The 15000-nt window shown below is 35.3% G+C and overlaps 2 protein-coding genes across 13 annotated transcripts in view; one reads left to right on the top strand and one right to left on the bottom strand.

Annotated features, from left to right (window-relative positions):
* hiw (highwire) overlaps positions 1-15000 on the bottom strand; it is a 171481-nt gene that overhangs the window by 57456 nt on the left and 99025 nt on the right. The window lies entirely within an intron of this gene.
* LOC137652527 (uncharacterized) overlaps positions 1280-15000 on the top strand; it is a 15370-nt gene continuing 1649 nt past the window's right edge. Inside the window, exons 1-7 of the mRNA XM_068385981.1 lie at positions 1280-2199; positions 7121-7281; positions 7930-8132; positions 9966-10112; positions 13437-13512; positions 13962-14147; positions 14679-15000. The exon at positions 14679-15000 is cut by the window's right edge and continues 1649 nt beyond it. Coding sequence (XP_068242082.1) covers positions 1425-2199; positions 7121-7281; positions 7930-8132; positions 9966-10112; positions 13437-13512; positions 13962-14147; positions 14679-15000 — 1870 coding nt within the window. The 5' untranslated portion in view covers positions 1280-1424. The remainder of the gene's footprint in view (positions 2200-7120; positions 7282-7929; positions 8133-9965; positions 10113-13436; positions 13513-13961; positions 14148-14678) is intronic.

Raw genomic sequence — 15000 nt, 5'->3', positions numbered from 1 at the left:
TGGCCTGTGTATATATGGTCAGTCTCTAGGACATTGTCCTGCTTGCTAGGGCAATGTCACCGTCCCTTGCCTCTGCCATTCATGAGTGGCCTGTGTATATATGGTCAGTCTCTAGGGCATTGTCCTGCTTGCTAGGGCAATGTCACTGTCCCTTGCCTCTGCCATTCATGAGTGGCCTGTGTATATATGGTCAGTCTCTAGGGCATTGTCCTGCTTGCTAGGGCAATGTCACTGTCCCTTGCCTCTGCCATTCATGAGTGGCCTGTGTATATATGGTCAGTCTCTAGGACATTGTCCTGCTTGCTAGGGCAATGTCACCGTCCCTTGCCTCTGCCATTCATGAGTGGCCTGTGTATATATGGTCAGTCTCTAGGACATTGTCCTGCTTGCTAGGGCAATGTCACCGTCCCTTGCCTCTGCCATTCATGAGTGGCCTGTGTATATATGGTCAGTCTCTAGGACATTGTCCTGCTTGGTAGGGCAATGTCACCGTCCCTTGCCTCTGCCATTCATGAGTGGCCTGTGTATATATGGTCAGTCTCTAGGGCATTGTCCTGCTTGCTAGGGCAATGTCACCGTCCCTTGCCTCTGCCATTCATGAGTGGCCTGTGTATATATGGTCAGTCTCTAGGACATTGTCCTGCTTGCTAGGGCAATGTCACCGTCCCTTGCCTCTGCCATTCATGAGTGGCCTGTGTATATATGGTCAGTCTCTAGGGCATTGTCTTGCTTGCTAAGGCAATGTCACTGTCCCTTGCCTCTGCCATTCATGAGTGGCCTGTGTATATATGGTCAGTCTCTAGGGCATTGTCCTGCTTGGTAGGGCAATGTCACTGTCCCTTGCCTCTGCCATTCATGAGTGACCTGTGTATATATGGTCAGTCTCTAGGGCATTGTCCTGCTTGCTAGGGCAATGTCACCGTCCCTTGCCTCTGCCATTCATGAGTGGCCTGTGTATATATGGTCAGACTCTATGGTATTGTCCTGCTTGCTAGGGCAACGTCACTGTCCCTTGCCTCTGCCATTCATGAGTGACCTTTAAAACCTTTCATCAAATGTAGCGAAAACAAAGCCCCAAATCTCCGGTGAAGAAATACGACTGAGAGACAAAAGAGATTCGTGAATTACCCAGCGTGACATCATATCCTACTACGAACTGCGCCCCCAATTTGACGTATGTTTCTGAGAAAGGTAAGCATATCCTGTCCTCAGATGTGAGAAGGTCACTCAAAAGTAATGGCCCACAGGCATAGGATCAGTTAGATTTCAACGGTGAAGTGTTGTGTCATAATTTGAAGTGATTTTGCTTTTTCAGTGTTATAAAGTTATTCAAAAGCTTAGAAATATAAACAAGTGTTTAAAGTATAAATCTTGTGTGTGAAAACGTTCAAAGTGAAGGGATAACATATCCTCTAGGATTTAAAATGATCCCTATCCTTTGTGTAATCGCCCTCCTGGGTGCCCTGGGCATCGATGCCCAAGACGCCTACCATCATGTGAATGGAACCTCGGCCCGAACACCCGAGATATTGAAGAGATTGATCTCGTCTTTAGAGAAAAGAGAGGCATTGGAAAACAACGAATCAATTTCGATTGATGGTAAAATGGAGAATGCTCCAACAGACAATGTAAGACGGAATGAAGAAAATGGACGCGACTTTCATCTGCTTACAGGATCGCCAATGGATAAAGATCCTAATGAAAATGAAGCTACAGAAAATCCTAACGCATCAATAAATGATGTGACTGGAGTACCAAAGGATACAGTGAATAATAATCAAGAAATTCCTCACAGTACAGAATCTATCAGTCATACAGAGGACGTCACTGTAAAACCAACGAATGATAAAGTAGACAATAAAGAAATTCACTTCATTACAGACTCTGTCAGTCATACAGAGCACATCACTGGAAAACCAAATGACGCAATCTTTCCAGACACTCTGGATGGTGAGACCAACACAAGAACCTACATATCAGTCACGACTCCAGTTCCGACACAAGATGAGAATAAGGCAAAAGAAAATGATGTAACTGAAGCGATTCAAAACACGTTAGGGGACAGATCTGAAACGGAACTACTGGACGATATTCCCAACACTACGACTTTTTATGATAGACCTCACTCAATTGGAGATCACGAGAGGACACTAAACAGTTCGTATCACTCTCTAGATACGGAAATTCTACGCACCGACAGTAAGTTTAAGTAGAGTAGATTATCATACACTTACAATGTGGTATCTGCTAATATAATGTAACTAAACTATAATCTACGTAGTATATATGAATTCATTCTGTTACCAACAATCTCGAATGAAAAGTATAGTCTATATAGTATATATGAATTCATTCTGTTACCAACAATCTCCAATTAAAGGTATAGTCTATATAGTATATATGAATTCATTGTTACCAACAATCTCCAATTAAAATTATAATCTATATAGCATATATAAATTTATTAGGTTACCAATAACATCTCATTAAAATTATAGTCTAAATTATATATGAATTCATTCTCTTATCTAACAATCTCTAATGATGACCGACCACTTTAGACATTTCTGCTACTAACCACGAAATCTACTGACCATATTATAATACCTTACATTAAATGGGTCAAATAATATAAATATAAGATAGAGAAGAGCTGAGCATATATTTACCATCTCTTGGAGCTTATAAAATAATATTAGGTCTTCATGAAATAAAATCATGGAATTGTTAAGAGTTCGTGGAATGGATGAGAAAGGAAAATGTCTTATATATTATAGAGTTCGTGGAATGGATGAGAAAGGAAAATGTCTTATATTTTTATAGTTCGTGGAATGGATGAGAAAGGAAAATGTCTTATAGATTATAGAGTTCGTGGAATGGATGAGAAAGGAAAATGTCTTATAGATTATAGAGTTCGTGGAATGGATGAGAAAGGAAAATGTCTTATAGATTATAGAGTTCGTGGAATGGATGAGAAAGGAAAATGTCTTATATTTTTATAGTTCGTGGAATGGATGAGAAAGGAAAATGTCTTATAGATTATAGAGTTCGTGGAATGAATGAGAAAGGAAAATGTCTTATAGTTTATAGAGTTCGTGGAAGGAACGAGAAAGGAAAATGTCTTATAGATTATAGAGTTCGTGGAATGGATGAGAAAGGAAAATGTCTTATAGTTTATAGAGTTCGTGGAATGGATGAGAAGGAAAATGTCTTATAGTTTATAGAGTTCGTGGAATGAACGAGAAAGGAAAATGTCTTATAGATTATAGAGTTCGTGGAATGAACGAGAAAGGAAAATGTCTTATAGTTTATAGAGTTCGTGGAATGAACGAGAAAGGAAAATGTCTTATAGTTTATAGTTCGTGGAATGGATGAGAAAGGAAAATGTCTTATAGTTTATAGTTCGTGGAATGGATGAGAAAGGAAAATGTCTTATAGATTATAGAGTTCGTGGAATGGATGAGAAAGGAAAATGTCTTATAGATTATAGAGTTCGTGGAATGGATGAGAAAGGAAAATGTCTTATAGATTATAGAGTTCGTGGAATGGATGAGAAAGGAAAATGTCTTATAGATTATAGAGTTCGTGGAATGGATGAGAAAGGAAAATGTCTTATAGATTATAGAGTTCGTGGAATGGATGAGAAAGGAAAATGTCTTATAGATTATAGAGTTCGTGGAATGGATGAGAAAGGAAAATGTCTTATAGATTATAGAGTTCGTGGAATGGATGAGAAAGGAAAATGTCTTATAGATTATAGAGTTCGTGGAATGAATGAGAAAGGAAAATGTCTTACACTTTATAGAGTTCGTGGAATGGATGAGAAAGGAAAATGTCTTATAGATTATAGAGTTCGTGGAATGGATGAGAAAGGAAAATGTCTTATAGATTATAGAGTTCGTGGAATGGATGAGAAAGGAAAATGTCTTATAGATTATAGAGTTCGTGGAATGGATGAGAAAGGAAAATGTCTTATAGATTATAGAGTTCGTGGAATGGATGAGAAAGGAAAATGTCTTATAGATTATAGAGTTCGTGGAATGGATGAGAAAGGAAAATGTCTTATAGATTATAGAGTTCGTGGAATGGATGAGAAAGGAAAATGTCTTATAGATTATAGAGTTCGTGGAATGGATGAGAAAGGAAAATGTCTTATAGATTATAGAGTTCGTGGAATGGATGAGAAAGGAAAATGTCTTATAGATTATAGAGTTCGTGGAATGAATGAGAAAGGAAAATGTCTTACACTTTATAGAGTTCGTGGAATGGATGAGAAAGGAAAATGTCTTATAGATTATAGAGTTCGTGGAATGAATGAGAAAGGAAAATGTCTTACACTTTATAGAGTTCGTGGAATGGATGAGAAAGGAAAATGTCTTATAGATTATAGAGTTCGTGGAATGAATGAGAAGGAAAATGTCTTATAGTTTATAGAGTTCGTGGAATGGATGAGAAAGGAAAATGTCTTATAGTTTATAGAGTTCGTGGAATGGATGAGAAGGAAAATGTCTTATAGTTTATAGAGTTCGTGGAATGGATGAGAAGGAAAATGTCTTATAGTTTATAGAGTTCGTGGAATGGATGAGAAAGGAAAATGTCTTATAGTTTATAGAGTTCGTGGAATGGATGAGAAGGAAAATGTCTTATAGTTTATAGAGTTCGTGGAATGGATGAGAAAGGAAAATGTCTTATAGATTATAGAGTTCGTGGAATGGATGAGAAAGGAAAATGTCTTATAGATTAAAGAGTTCGTGGAATGAATGAGAAGGAAAATGTCTTATAGTTTAGAGAGTTCGTGGAATGGATGAGAAAGGAAAATGTCTTATAGTTTATAGAGTTCGTGGAATGGATGAGAAAGGAAAATGTCTTATAGATTAAAGAGTTCGTGGAATGAATGAGAAGGAAAATGTCTTATAGTTTAGAGAGTTCGTGGAATGGATGAGAAAGGAAAATGTCTTATAGATTATAGTTCGTGGAATGAATGAGAAGGAAAATGTCTTATAGTTTATAGTTCGTGGAATGAATGAGAAAGGAAAATGTCTTACAGATTATAGGAAATAGAAGCTTATCGGAGAAAATGATCCATATGTACAAGGCACTCACTAGAAGAATTGGAAAACCCAGGCCTACACGGCTGAGGACTATGAAGCGTGAAGTAGATGATGATGAATGGAGAAGTATTGAATTGAAATCTCAAGATAGAGACGAGTGGCGAAATCTAACAGAGGCCCTTTGCATCAATATGCGTGGGAGGAGGAGATGATGATGATGATGATGATGATACAGTAATTAAGAAAGACAAGATGATAAGGAATATATTTTTAGATTGTGTTACTATTGGAAAAGTAATTTGATGAATGAACTAGTGAGAAAAGGGGTGGCGTGAAGAATATCTAACCGCTAATTTGTTGATGCTTACGTTATGAAAAATTAAAGTTGGAGAGGAAAAGGTTATAATGTGGCTGTAAATGTAATTAAAAGTATGAGTTGCATAAATTAAAGATAATTAGAGTACATGAGAACTTGCAGACCACGATTAAAGTAAAAGTTTGAGTCATTGCTACAGCAGGGAGTGTTTCTGTATAACAGGGTAGGGCGAGAGAAGAAGAAATGAGTAAAATGTGGCATGAGGAAATAAACAAAAATATTGAAGAATAGAATATAATAATTTAAAGGACAGTCGCATGATAAAAAAAGTATTTTATTTTGATTGTTTATTCTTCTATTGTAGTTTATCTATTTCCTTGTTTCCTTTCCTCACTGGGACATTTTTCCCTGTTGGAGCCCTTGAGTTTATAGCATCTTGCTTTTCCAATTAGGGTTATAGCCAATCTTGTAATAATAATATTACTACTACTACTACTACTACTACTACTACTACTACTACTACCACTACTACTACTACTAATAATAATAATAATATCCTGGTTCCATGGATATCCAAAACTACGGTCCAAATTTATTTATATCTTGCTTCCTTTCCTCACTGGGCTATTTTTTCCTGTTGGAGCCCTTGGCCTTATATAATACTGCTTTTCAAATTAGGGGTATAGCCTAGCTTGTAATAATAATAATAATAATAATAATATTAATAATAATAATAATAATAATAATAATAATATCCTGGTTCCATGGATATCCAAAACTACGGTCAAGTTTATTCATATCTTGTTTCCTTTCCTCACTGGGCTATTTTTCCCTGTTGGACCCTTTGGGCTTATATAATACTGCTTTTCCAATTAGAGCTATAGCCTAGCTTGCAATAATAATAATAATAATAATAATAATAATAATAATAATAATAATATCCTGGTTCCATGGATATCCAAAACTACGGTCCAAATTTATTTATATCTTGCTTCCTTTCCTCACTGGGCTATTTTTCCCTGCTGGAGCCCTTGGGCTTATAGAATACTGCTTTTCAAACCAGGGTTATAGCCTAGCTTGCAATAATAATAATAATAATAATAATAATAATAATAATAATAATAATATCCTGGTTCCAGGGATATCCAAAACTACGGTTAAAGTTTATTCATATCTTGTTTCCTTTCCTCACTGGGCTATTTTTCCCTGTTGGAGCCATTGGGCTTATAGAATACTGCTTTTCCAACTAGAGTCATAGCCTAGCTTGTAATAATAATAATAATAATAATAATAATAATAATAATAATAATATTCTGGTTCCACGGATATCCAAAACTACGGTCAAAGTTTATTCATATCTTGTTTCCTTTCCTCACTGGGCTATTTTTCCCTGTTGGAGCCCTTGGGCTCACAGAATACTGCTTTACAAACTAGGGTTATAGCCTAGCATGTAATAATAATAATAATAATAATAATAATAATAATAATAATAATAATAATCTGGTTCCAAGGATATTCAAAACTACGGTCAAAATTTATTTATATCTTGTTTCCTTTCCTCACTGGGCTATTTTACCCTGTTGGAGCCCTTGTGCTTATAGAGAACTGCTATTCCAACTAGTCATAGCCTAGATTGCAATAATAATAATAATAATAATAATAATAATAATAATAATAATAATAATAATAATCTGGTTCCAGTCAAATTTGAAGGTGAACTAATTTCTCTTTCATCCCCCCCCCCCCCAAACAGATGACCCCCACTCACACCTCCCTCGGGCTGAAAGACACGAAGAAGAAGAAGACACCAGTGCCCGAAATGCCCCAGCAGGAAATACCACCAACCTCTGTTTATCCTGTCTTTGCGACCCTGGGAAAAAGAATGTTTACTGCAAACACGAACATATGATTCATGTAAGTGATACTTTTTTTTTTAACTGGGTTCTAGTTTGAGAGGTTTTCTTCTTTATAGGGTTCAAATTTAGAAAGATTTCTTCTTGATAGGGTTCAAATTTAGAAAGATTTTCTTCTAAATAGGGTTCAATTTTAGAGATATTTTCTTCTAGAAAGGGTTCAATTTTAGAGATCTTTTTCTTGAAAGGGTTCAATTTAAGAGATTTTCTTCTTAAAAGGGTTCAATTTAAGAGATTTTCTTCTTAATAGGGTTCAATTTTAGAAAGATTTTCTATTCAACAACAAGGTTCAATTTTTGAAAGATTTTCAATTTAACAACAGGATTCAATTTTTCAAAGATTTTCTTTTTCACAAGGTTCAATTTTAGAAAGATTTTCTCCTTAACAGGGTTCAATTTTTGAAAGACTTCCTTCTTAATAACATGGTTAAACTTTAACCAGATTTTCTTTTTAACAACAGGGTTCAATTTTAGAGATTTTCTTCCAAACTGTTCAATTTTAGAAAGTTTTTTTAACAACAGGGTTAAATTTTATTGAAATTTTCTACTTAACAACAGGGTTCAATTATAGAGATTTTCTTCTAAACCATTTAATTTTAGAAAGTGTCTTCTCAACAGTTCTATTTCAAAAAGTGTCCTCTTCCCAACAGGGTTCAACATTCCACCAAATGGACCTCCACAAAGGCATGATCCCCAAGACGGCAACATACCTCAGCATCGAGGGCTTCGAGAGAGTGAAAATCATGAGAGGGGCTTTTGATAGCGAAGACCTGGAGCTAAGGAATATTCAGTTTCAAAACATTCCGAATGTTCAATTCGTGAAGGAGTCGCTTCTTTTCAACGCTAAAGCAAGGTATTGTATGACTACTTTCGTAGGGCTTTTGGTTCAAGGATGATTTTGAGGATTTAAAATAGGGATTGGATGGAAATTTGGGTAACATGGTAGGACAAGAGTACTGGAGGGCAATTTTTCTGCTACTGCTACTAGTACTACTACTGTCATTATTACTCTTATAACGATTATTAAAAGCTACCTACTACTAATACTACTACTACCTTTATTATAAGCATTATTAAAAACTACTACTACTGTCATAATTACCCTTGTTATGGTTATTATTAGAAACTACTACTACTACTGTCATTATTACTCTTATAACTATTATTAAAAAACTACTGCTACTACTACTACTAAAACTATCATTATTACTCTTATAACTATTATTAAAAAACTACTACTACTACTACTACTAGTCATTACTACCCTTATAATCATTATTAAAAACTACTACTACTACTACTACAATTACTACAGCATAACCATACACATAACTACTCGGTCTCTCCCCCATCCCTCAGATAAGGGGAGAGGGAGTAGTCATACCCTGGTAAGAGGGGGTTACCCCGAGAGGTTACACTCGGGAGCCACAAATCCCACGAATTTGTATGTTTCTACATACCTAAATACTTGGCCGTCATTTTTGACGGGTCGCAAACACTAGTATACAAAAGAGAGTCAGTTACTGGAGGGGGATACAATTCTAAACCAAATCTTTTAAAGTCATTTACAAATTATAGTAATTTTTCCTCATTTGTTTTCAATTTATCATGTCATTCCTATTTATAATCATCATCTCCTCCTACGCCTATTGACGTAAAGGGCCTCGGTTAGATTTTGCCAGTCGTCTCTATCTTGAGCTTTTAAATCAATACTTCTCCATTCATCATCTACCTCATGCTTCATAGTCCTCAGCCATGTAGGCCTGGGTCTTCCAACTCTTCTAGTGCCTTTTGGAGCCCAGCTGAACGTTTGGTGAACTAATCTCTCTTGGGGACTGAAAAGAGCATGCCCAAACCATCTCCTACCCATCATCATGATCTCACCCACATATGGCAAAGGGCCTCGGTTACATTCTGCCAGTGGTCTCTATCTTGAGCTTTTAAATCACTACTTCTCCATTCATCATCTCCTACTTTGCGCTTCATAGTCCTCAGCCATGTAGGCCTGGGTCTTCCAACTCTTCTAGTGCCTTTTGGAGCCCAGCTGAACGTTTCGTGAACTAATCTCTCTTGGGGACTGAAAAGAGCATGCCCAAACCATCTCCTACCCATCATCATGATCTCACCCACATATGGCAAAGGGCCTCGGTTACATTCTGCCAGTGGTCTCTATCTTGAGCTTTTAAATCACTACTTCTCCATTCATCATCTCCTACTTTGCGCTTCATAGTCCTCAGCCATGTAGGCCAGGGTCTTCCAACTCTTCTAGTGCCTTTTGGAGCCCAGCTGAACGTTTCGTGAACTAATCTCTCTTGGGGAGTGCGAAGCGCATGCCCAAACCATCTCCGTTCATCATCATCTACTTCGCGCCTCATAGTCCTCAGCCACGTAGGGCTGGGTCTTCCAACTCTTCTAGTGCCTTGTGGAGCCCAGCTGAACGTTTGGTGAACTAATCTCTTTTGGGGAGTGCGAAGAGCATGCCCAAACCATCTCCATCTACCCCTCATCATGATCTCACCCACATATGGGACATAGTAATTTTCTATCATTGTTTGGTGAACTAATCTCTCTCGGGGAGTGCGAAGAGCATGGCCAAACCATCTCCATCTAACCCTCATCATGATCTCACCCACATATGGGACATAGTAATTTTCTATCATTCATCTCTGTTTATTTTTTTTTTCAGGTCAAATCGAGAAGTTGCCATAACATTCAACAACTGCACCATAGAAGAGATCCCAACGGAAACCTTCACTCAATATGCTAGGAGCGAGGACCAGAATAATGACATTGACTTAGAAAACACGAGGTTCTTGTCACTCCACATAATAAGGTAAGGGGTGTTGTCTGAACCAATTGATACAAAATAAACTCCTTGATACTACATTATCATTACTATTATTATTACTGGCTAAGCTACAACCCTATTTGGAAAAGCAGGATGCTATAAGCCCAGGGGCTCCAACAGGGAAAATAGCCCAATTGATAGTAAAAGAAAACAGTAATACTACATTATTAATACTATTATTATTACTCGCTAAGCTACAACCCTAGTTGGAAAAGCAGGATGCTATAAGCCCAAGGGCTCTAACAGGGTAAATAGCCCAATTGATAGCAAAGGAAAACATTAATACTACATTATTATTACTCGCTAAGCTACAACCCTAGTTGGAAAAGTAGGATGCTATAAGCTCAGGGGCTCCAACAGGGAAAATAGCCCAGTGAGGAAAGGAAATGAGGAAAAACTACAAGAATTTTAAGAATAACATTAAAATAAATATTTCATATATAAACTATAAAAACTTAAAATAACAAGAAAAGAATAGCCCAGTGAGGAAAGGAAATGAGGAAAAACTACAAGAAGTTTAAGAATAACAACATTAAATATTTCATATATAAACTATGAAAATTTAAAATAACAAGAGGAATAGAAACAAGATAGAATAGTGTGCCCGAGTGTACCCTCAAGCAAGGTATGTGGGAGGGTGGGCTGTGGCACCCTAGCAGTACCAGCCAAACTCTGCTGAATCCCTCGTCAGGCTGGGAGGAGCGGAGATAGGAAAGGTCCCCCTTTAGTTCATTAATTGATCTCGGCTACCACCCAACATTGGGGGAAGTGCCTTGGTGAATAGAATAGAGTATTCTAGAAGTTTTATTCCAGCTGTGAACAAGTTGTGGAATGATCTTCCTGATAGGGGAGTTGAATCAGTAGAACTTCGAAAGTTCAAATTTGCAGCAAATGATTTTATGTTGAACAGGCTGAAATAAGTCCTTTTATAGTTTATATATGAAATATTTGTTTTAATGTTGTTAATTTGTGTAAATTATTTTATCTTAATTGTTCATTACTTCTTATATCGTTTATTTCCTTATTTCCTTTCCTCACTGGGCTATTTTTCCTAGTTGGAGCTCTTGGGCTTAAAGCATCTTGCTTTTCCAACTAGGATTGTAGTTTAGCTAATAATAATAATAATAATAATAATAATAATAATGAACTTCGCCGACTTGCTAGCTGAATGTAGCAACCCAGAAAAGAGAATTGTCCGTAAAATTGAGAAATTGGACAAGAAATTGAATTCCGCCGATGCAGCAACAATATTCAACTCTACTTGTTTGAAGGAGGGTCTCCTACCGAAATAAAATAATAATAATAATAATAATAATAATAATAATAATAATAATAATAATAAAACACCATGCTTTGCCCGTCAATATTGGATATTAAAATCCACAATTTTATGCGTTTGTATATTTAAAAATACAAAAACATTTCGTACTTTTTTTTTCAAAGGGCCTCTTCAGCTGAAAAAAGTGCGAAAGTTCCTACTATTTTTTAATATACAGACGCATATAATTGTTAATTTTAATACCCAACTTAATAATAATAATATATATATATTATTATTATTATTAATTTGGGTATCAAAATTCACAATTATATGGTATTGATTTGAAAGTATAAAGAAAACTTCAACTAAAACTCGAAGAATTTGTCATTCATTATTATTATCATCATCATTATTAATATATATATATATATATATATATATATATATATATATATATATATATATATATATATATATATATATATATATTAATAGTAATAATAGTAATAATAGTAATAATAATAATAATAATAATAAAAGACAAAGGCTTTGACATTTAGTTAAAGGTTTCTTTATATTTTCAAATCAATACCATATAATTGTGGATTTTAATACCCAAATTAATAATAATAATATTAATAATAATAATAATAATAATAATAATAATAATAATAATAATAATAATAATAATAATAATAATAATAATAATAATAAATGACAAAGACTTCGACTTTTAGATAAAGGTTTCTTTATACTTTCAAATCAATGCCATTCATCTCATTCTAAAGTGTTACTCTGTCACAAAGACCACTCATCACGTTGGCATGTCAACTTGAGCACGTCACAAAGGAAATTAGTCATTCCTAAATGGTATGACTTATTCTAGTTATTTATCTATTTACTTTCTCTTTCTCTTGTTTTGTTAAAGTTGTTATAGTTTATATAAGAAATATTTATTTTTATGTTGTTACTGTTTTTAGAATATTTTATTTTTTCTTGTTTCCTTTCCTCACTGGGCTATTTTCTCTGTTGGGGCCCCTGGGCTTATAGCATCCTACTTTTCCAACTAGGGTTGTAGCTTAGCAAATAATAATAATAATAATAATAATATTGGTGGAATGTGGTATAAATGACCAAAATCTAAACTACACTGACAAAAACCGTAATTTCAATCGTTAATTCTCCGTAAAAATATACTGTTCACAGCCGTATTTCAGTAAAATACAGGCGACCGTAATTTTTACCCTAATTTGTCATTATCTTTTACGGGTTGGTGACCGTAATATCACTCCTTAACGTCAATATATCCGTTTTTTAAAACAGAAAATACCTGGTAATATTTATTCCAGGATTTTTACCGTTTTTAAGAGCAAATTGCAAGTGTAAGCTAACAAAGATCTATGATTTAACTAAAATACAATTGCAAAAAAAATTAAAAGTTCTATAATGGCGATATTCGAGAGAGAAAATCTAGGACCTGGGGTTAGCTTCAGGCCTTGTATCACTCCACCTGAGGTTACCCCTCATAGAAAACGGGACTAGGGTAAACTACACAAAACTCTGGTCGGTTGGGAGGAGATCCCAGATACTCCTAAGAAAGTAGTTCGGGGTAAGTACTCCGTGTTGGAACAACTAGAAATTAAGTATGAAGCATAAGAATAGTTAGAAATTAAGAATACAAAGAATAGAATGGTGCCAGTTAATGAGATTACAAGCGTGATGTTACAGTACAGTGTTTGTAACGCAAATGAGTAGCTGACAGGGGCTTGTAAGGTATTTTGGGGTAAGGGAAAGGTTACTAAAGAATGGCGGCGAGATATAACTGCTCTACTGCACACAGATAAATGTGATAGTAGACTGTTGAAAATATATAGAAGTGTATTATTATTAAATATTAACTATTAATTATTATCATTATCAATCATAATTATTATTATTATTAATATTATGGTAGATGGTATCAATTTTAATTATGAATTATTTCCATATAGAATTTGTCGCTCTTATTAACTTGTGAGAACTAAACCTTTTGGATTTATTCACCGCAGATGCAACATCTCGAAAATACGCAGCTACGCCCTCACGCAGGCCCGACTTTTGAATTTCAAAATGTCCCACAGCAAAGTGAGTATAATTTCCTTTTAGTGTTATTAATTCCTTTACATTAAAATTATAAATTTCAGCTTCCACACGGTATTTTTAATCTTAAAATCTTAAAAATTCCCCACTGAAAAATGCAAATATCAAGTGACTACGCTAAAACTTTATGACACCAAAGAAAGCATTTAACAATCAGTGTGGAAGCTGGCTTTCTTGCTCGTTTTTAAGTACTGTATATCAAATTTTAAATGTTTCATTGTAAAGTTATTTATCAATTCCTGTTTTTTATCATGTTATTAATTCTTTATTAACCATATTTTAATCAGAATCAACGACTACTGATGTCATGACCCCAGATAATCACCAATCAATCAATCATTTATCTAATAATTAACGCAGGCTACACCTGACGAAACGATAGTTTTGCAAACACATGCAAAAATACATCTATTAATGCAAATTTTCCTCTGCAGGTGGAAACCATGGAGGAGCACAGCTTTCACTTGGACGTTTACGAAGACTGGACGATGGAGCACAACAAACTGCCTCATCTGATGCCCCACACTATCTGTCTTCGGAGCCAGATGCTCGTCATCTTTTCCCACAACGAATTTGCTGCCATTGAAAACAGGTCAATGGAAATCACCTCTAATAGCCAAGTAAGTCTGGGTGGATTAAAATGTATGTATCAAGGTTTCGTATCTTCAATTCCGGGTGGATTGGAATCTGTATGTTAAGGTTTCATTCCTTAGTTCGATTCAATTTCCCCATAACTAAAATGATTCAGTGTTTTAAGGGTATATCATGTCATACTTAGCACTAAATGTGGACAATTGCTTCGCTGAAGGGTTTAATTGAGCTTATGAAGTGAGGCACACTAAGTTTAAATTGTAATTTCACAGTAAAGTGAAGATTGTTTGGTTAACAACAAGCGGAAAACATGCATATGATGTTTTTTCTTGAATATCATCATCATGAAACTATCCTTAATCAAATATACCTGACTATACTTCCCATACAGGCCTGTATTGAGTTATAAACCTTGTAATCATGCATAATATTTACAGAATATTTACGTTATAACTATCTGAGAAAGTAAATAAAAATTCTTATCTTTCATGAGCTTATCATTAGAAAACTTTCTGTTTTACCTAAATTGATTACATAATTATGACATCTTTTATCAACAGGTACTGTTCGAGTTCAACCACGTCTTCTATCTTGGATCAGAGGCCTTAATGGGCATTACACCAAAAGGTCGAGGATCCAATCTGGTCTTCATGAACAACACGGTAGTAGGACTTGCTCCCAAATCCCTCCTTATAAGCAACAGGTACCCCATTCACGAGCGAAAAATCCTAGACAACAACTTCAACATCCTGTGTGACTGCGAAGTCAAGCAGAAGTTCCAACCATTCTTTAATATAAACCAACTCAGCAGTCACCAGGACAACATGACCTTCAACAAACTGATAGCCAGTTCTTCGTGCAGGAAATACACAGTTTCTAGCA

Source organism: Palaemon carinicauda, chromosome 13 (genome assembly GCF_036898095.1).
Source record: "Palaemon carinicauda isolate YSFRI2023 chromosome 13, ASM3689809v2, whole genome shotgun sequence".
Taxonomy (NCBI): Eukaryota; Metazoa; Arthropoda; class Malacostraca; order Decapoda; family Palaemonidae; genus Palaemon; species Palaemon carinicauda.
Note: the sequence above shows the minus strand (reverse complement) of the source record. Positions and strands in the feature narration are given on the sequence as shown.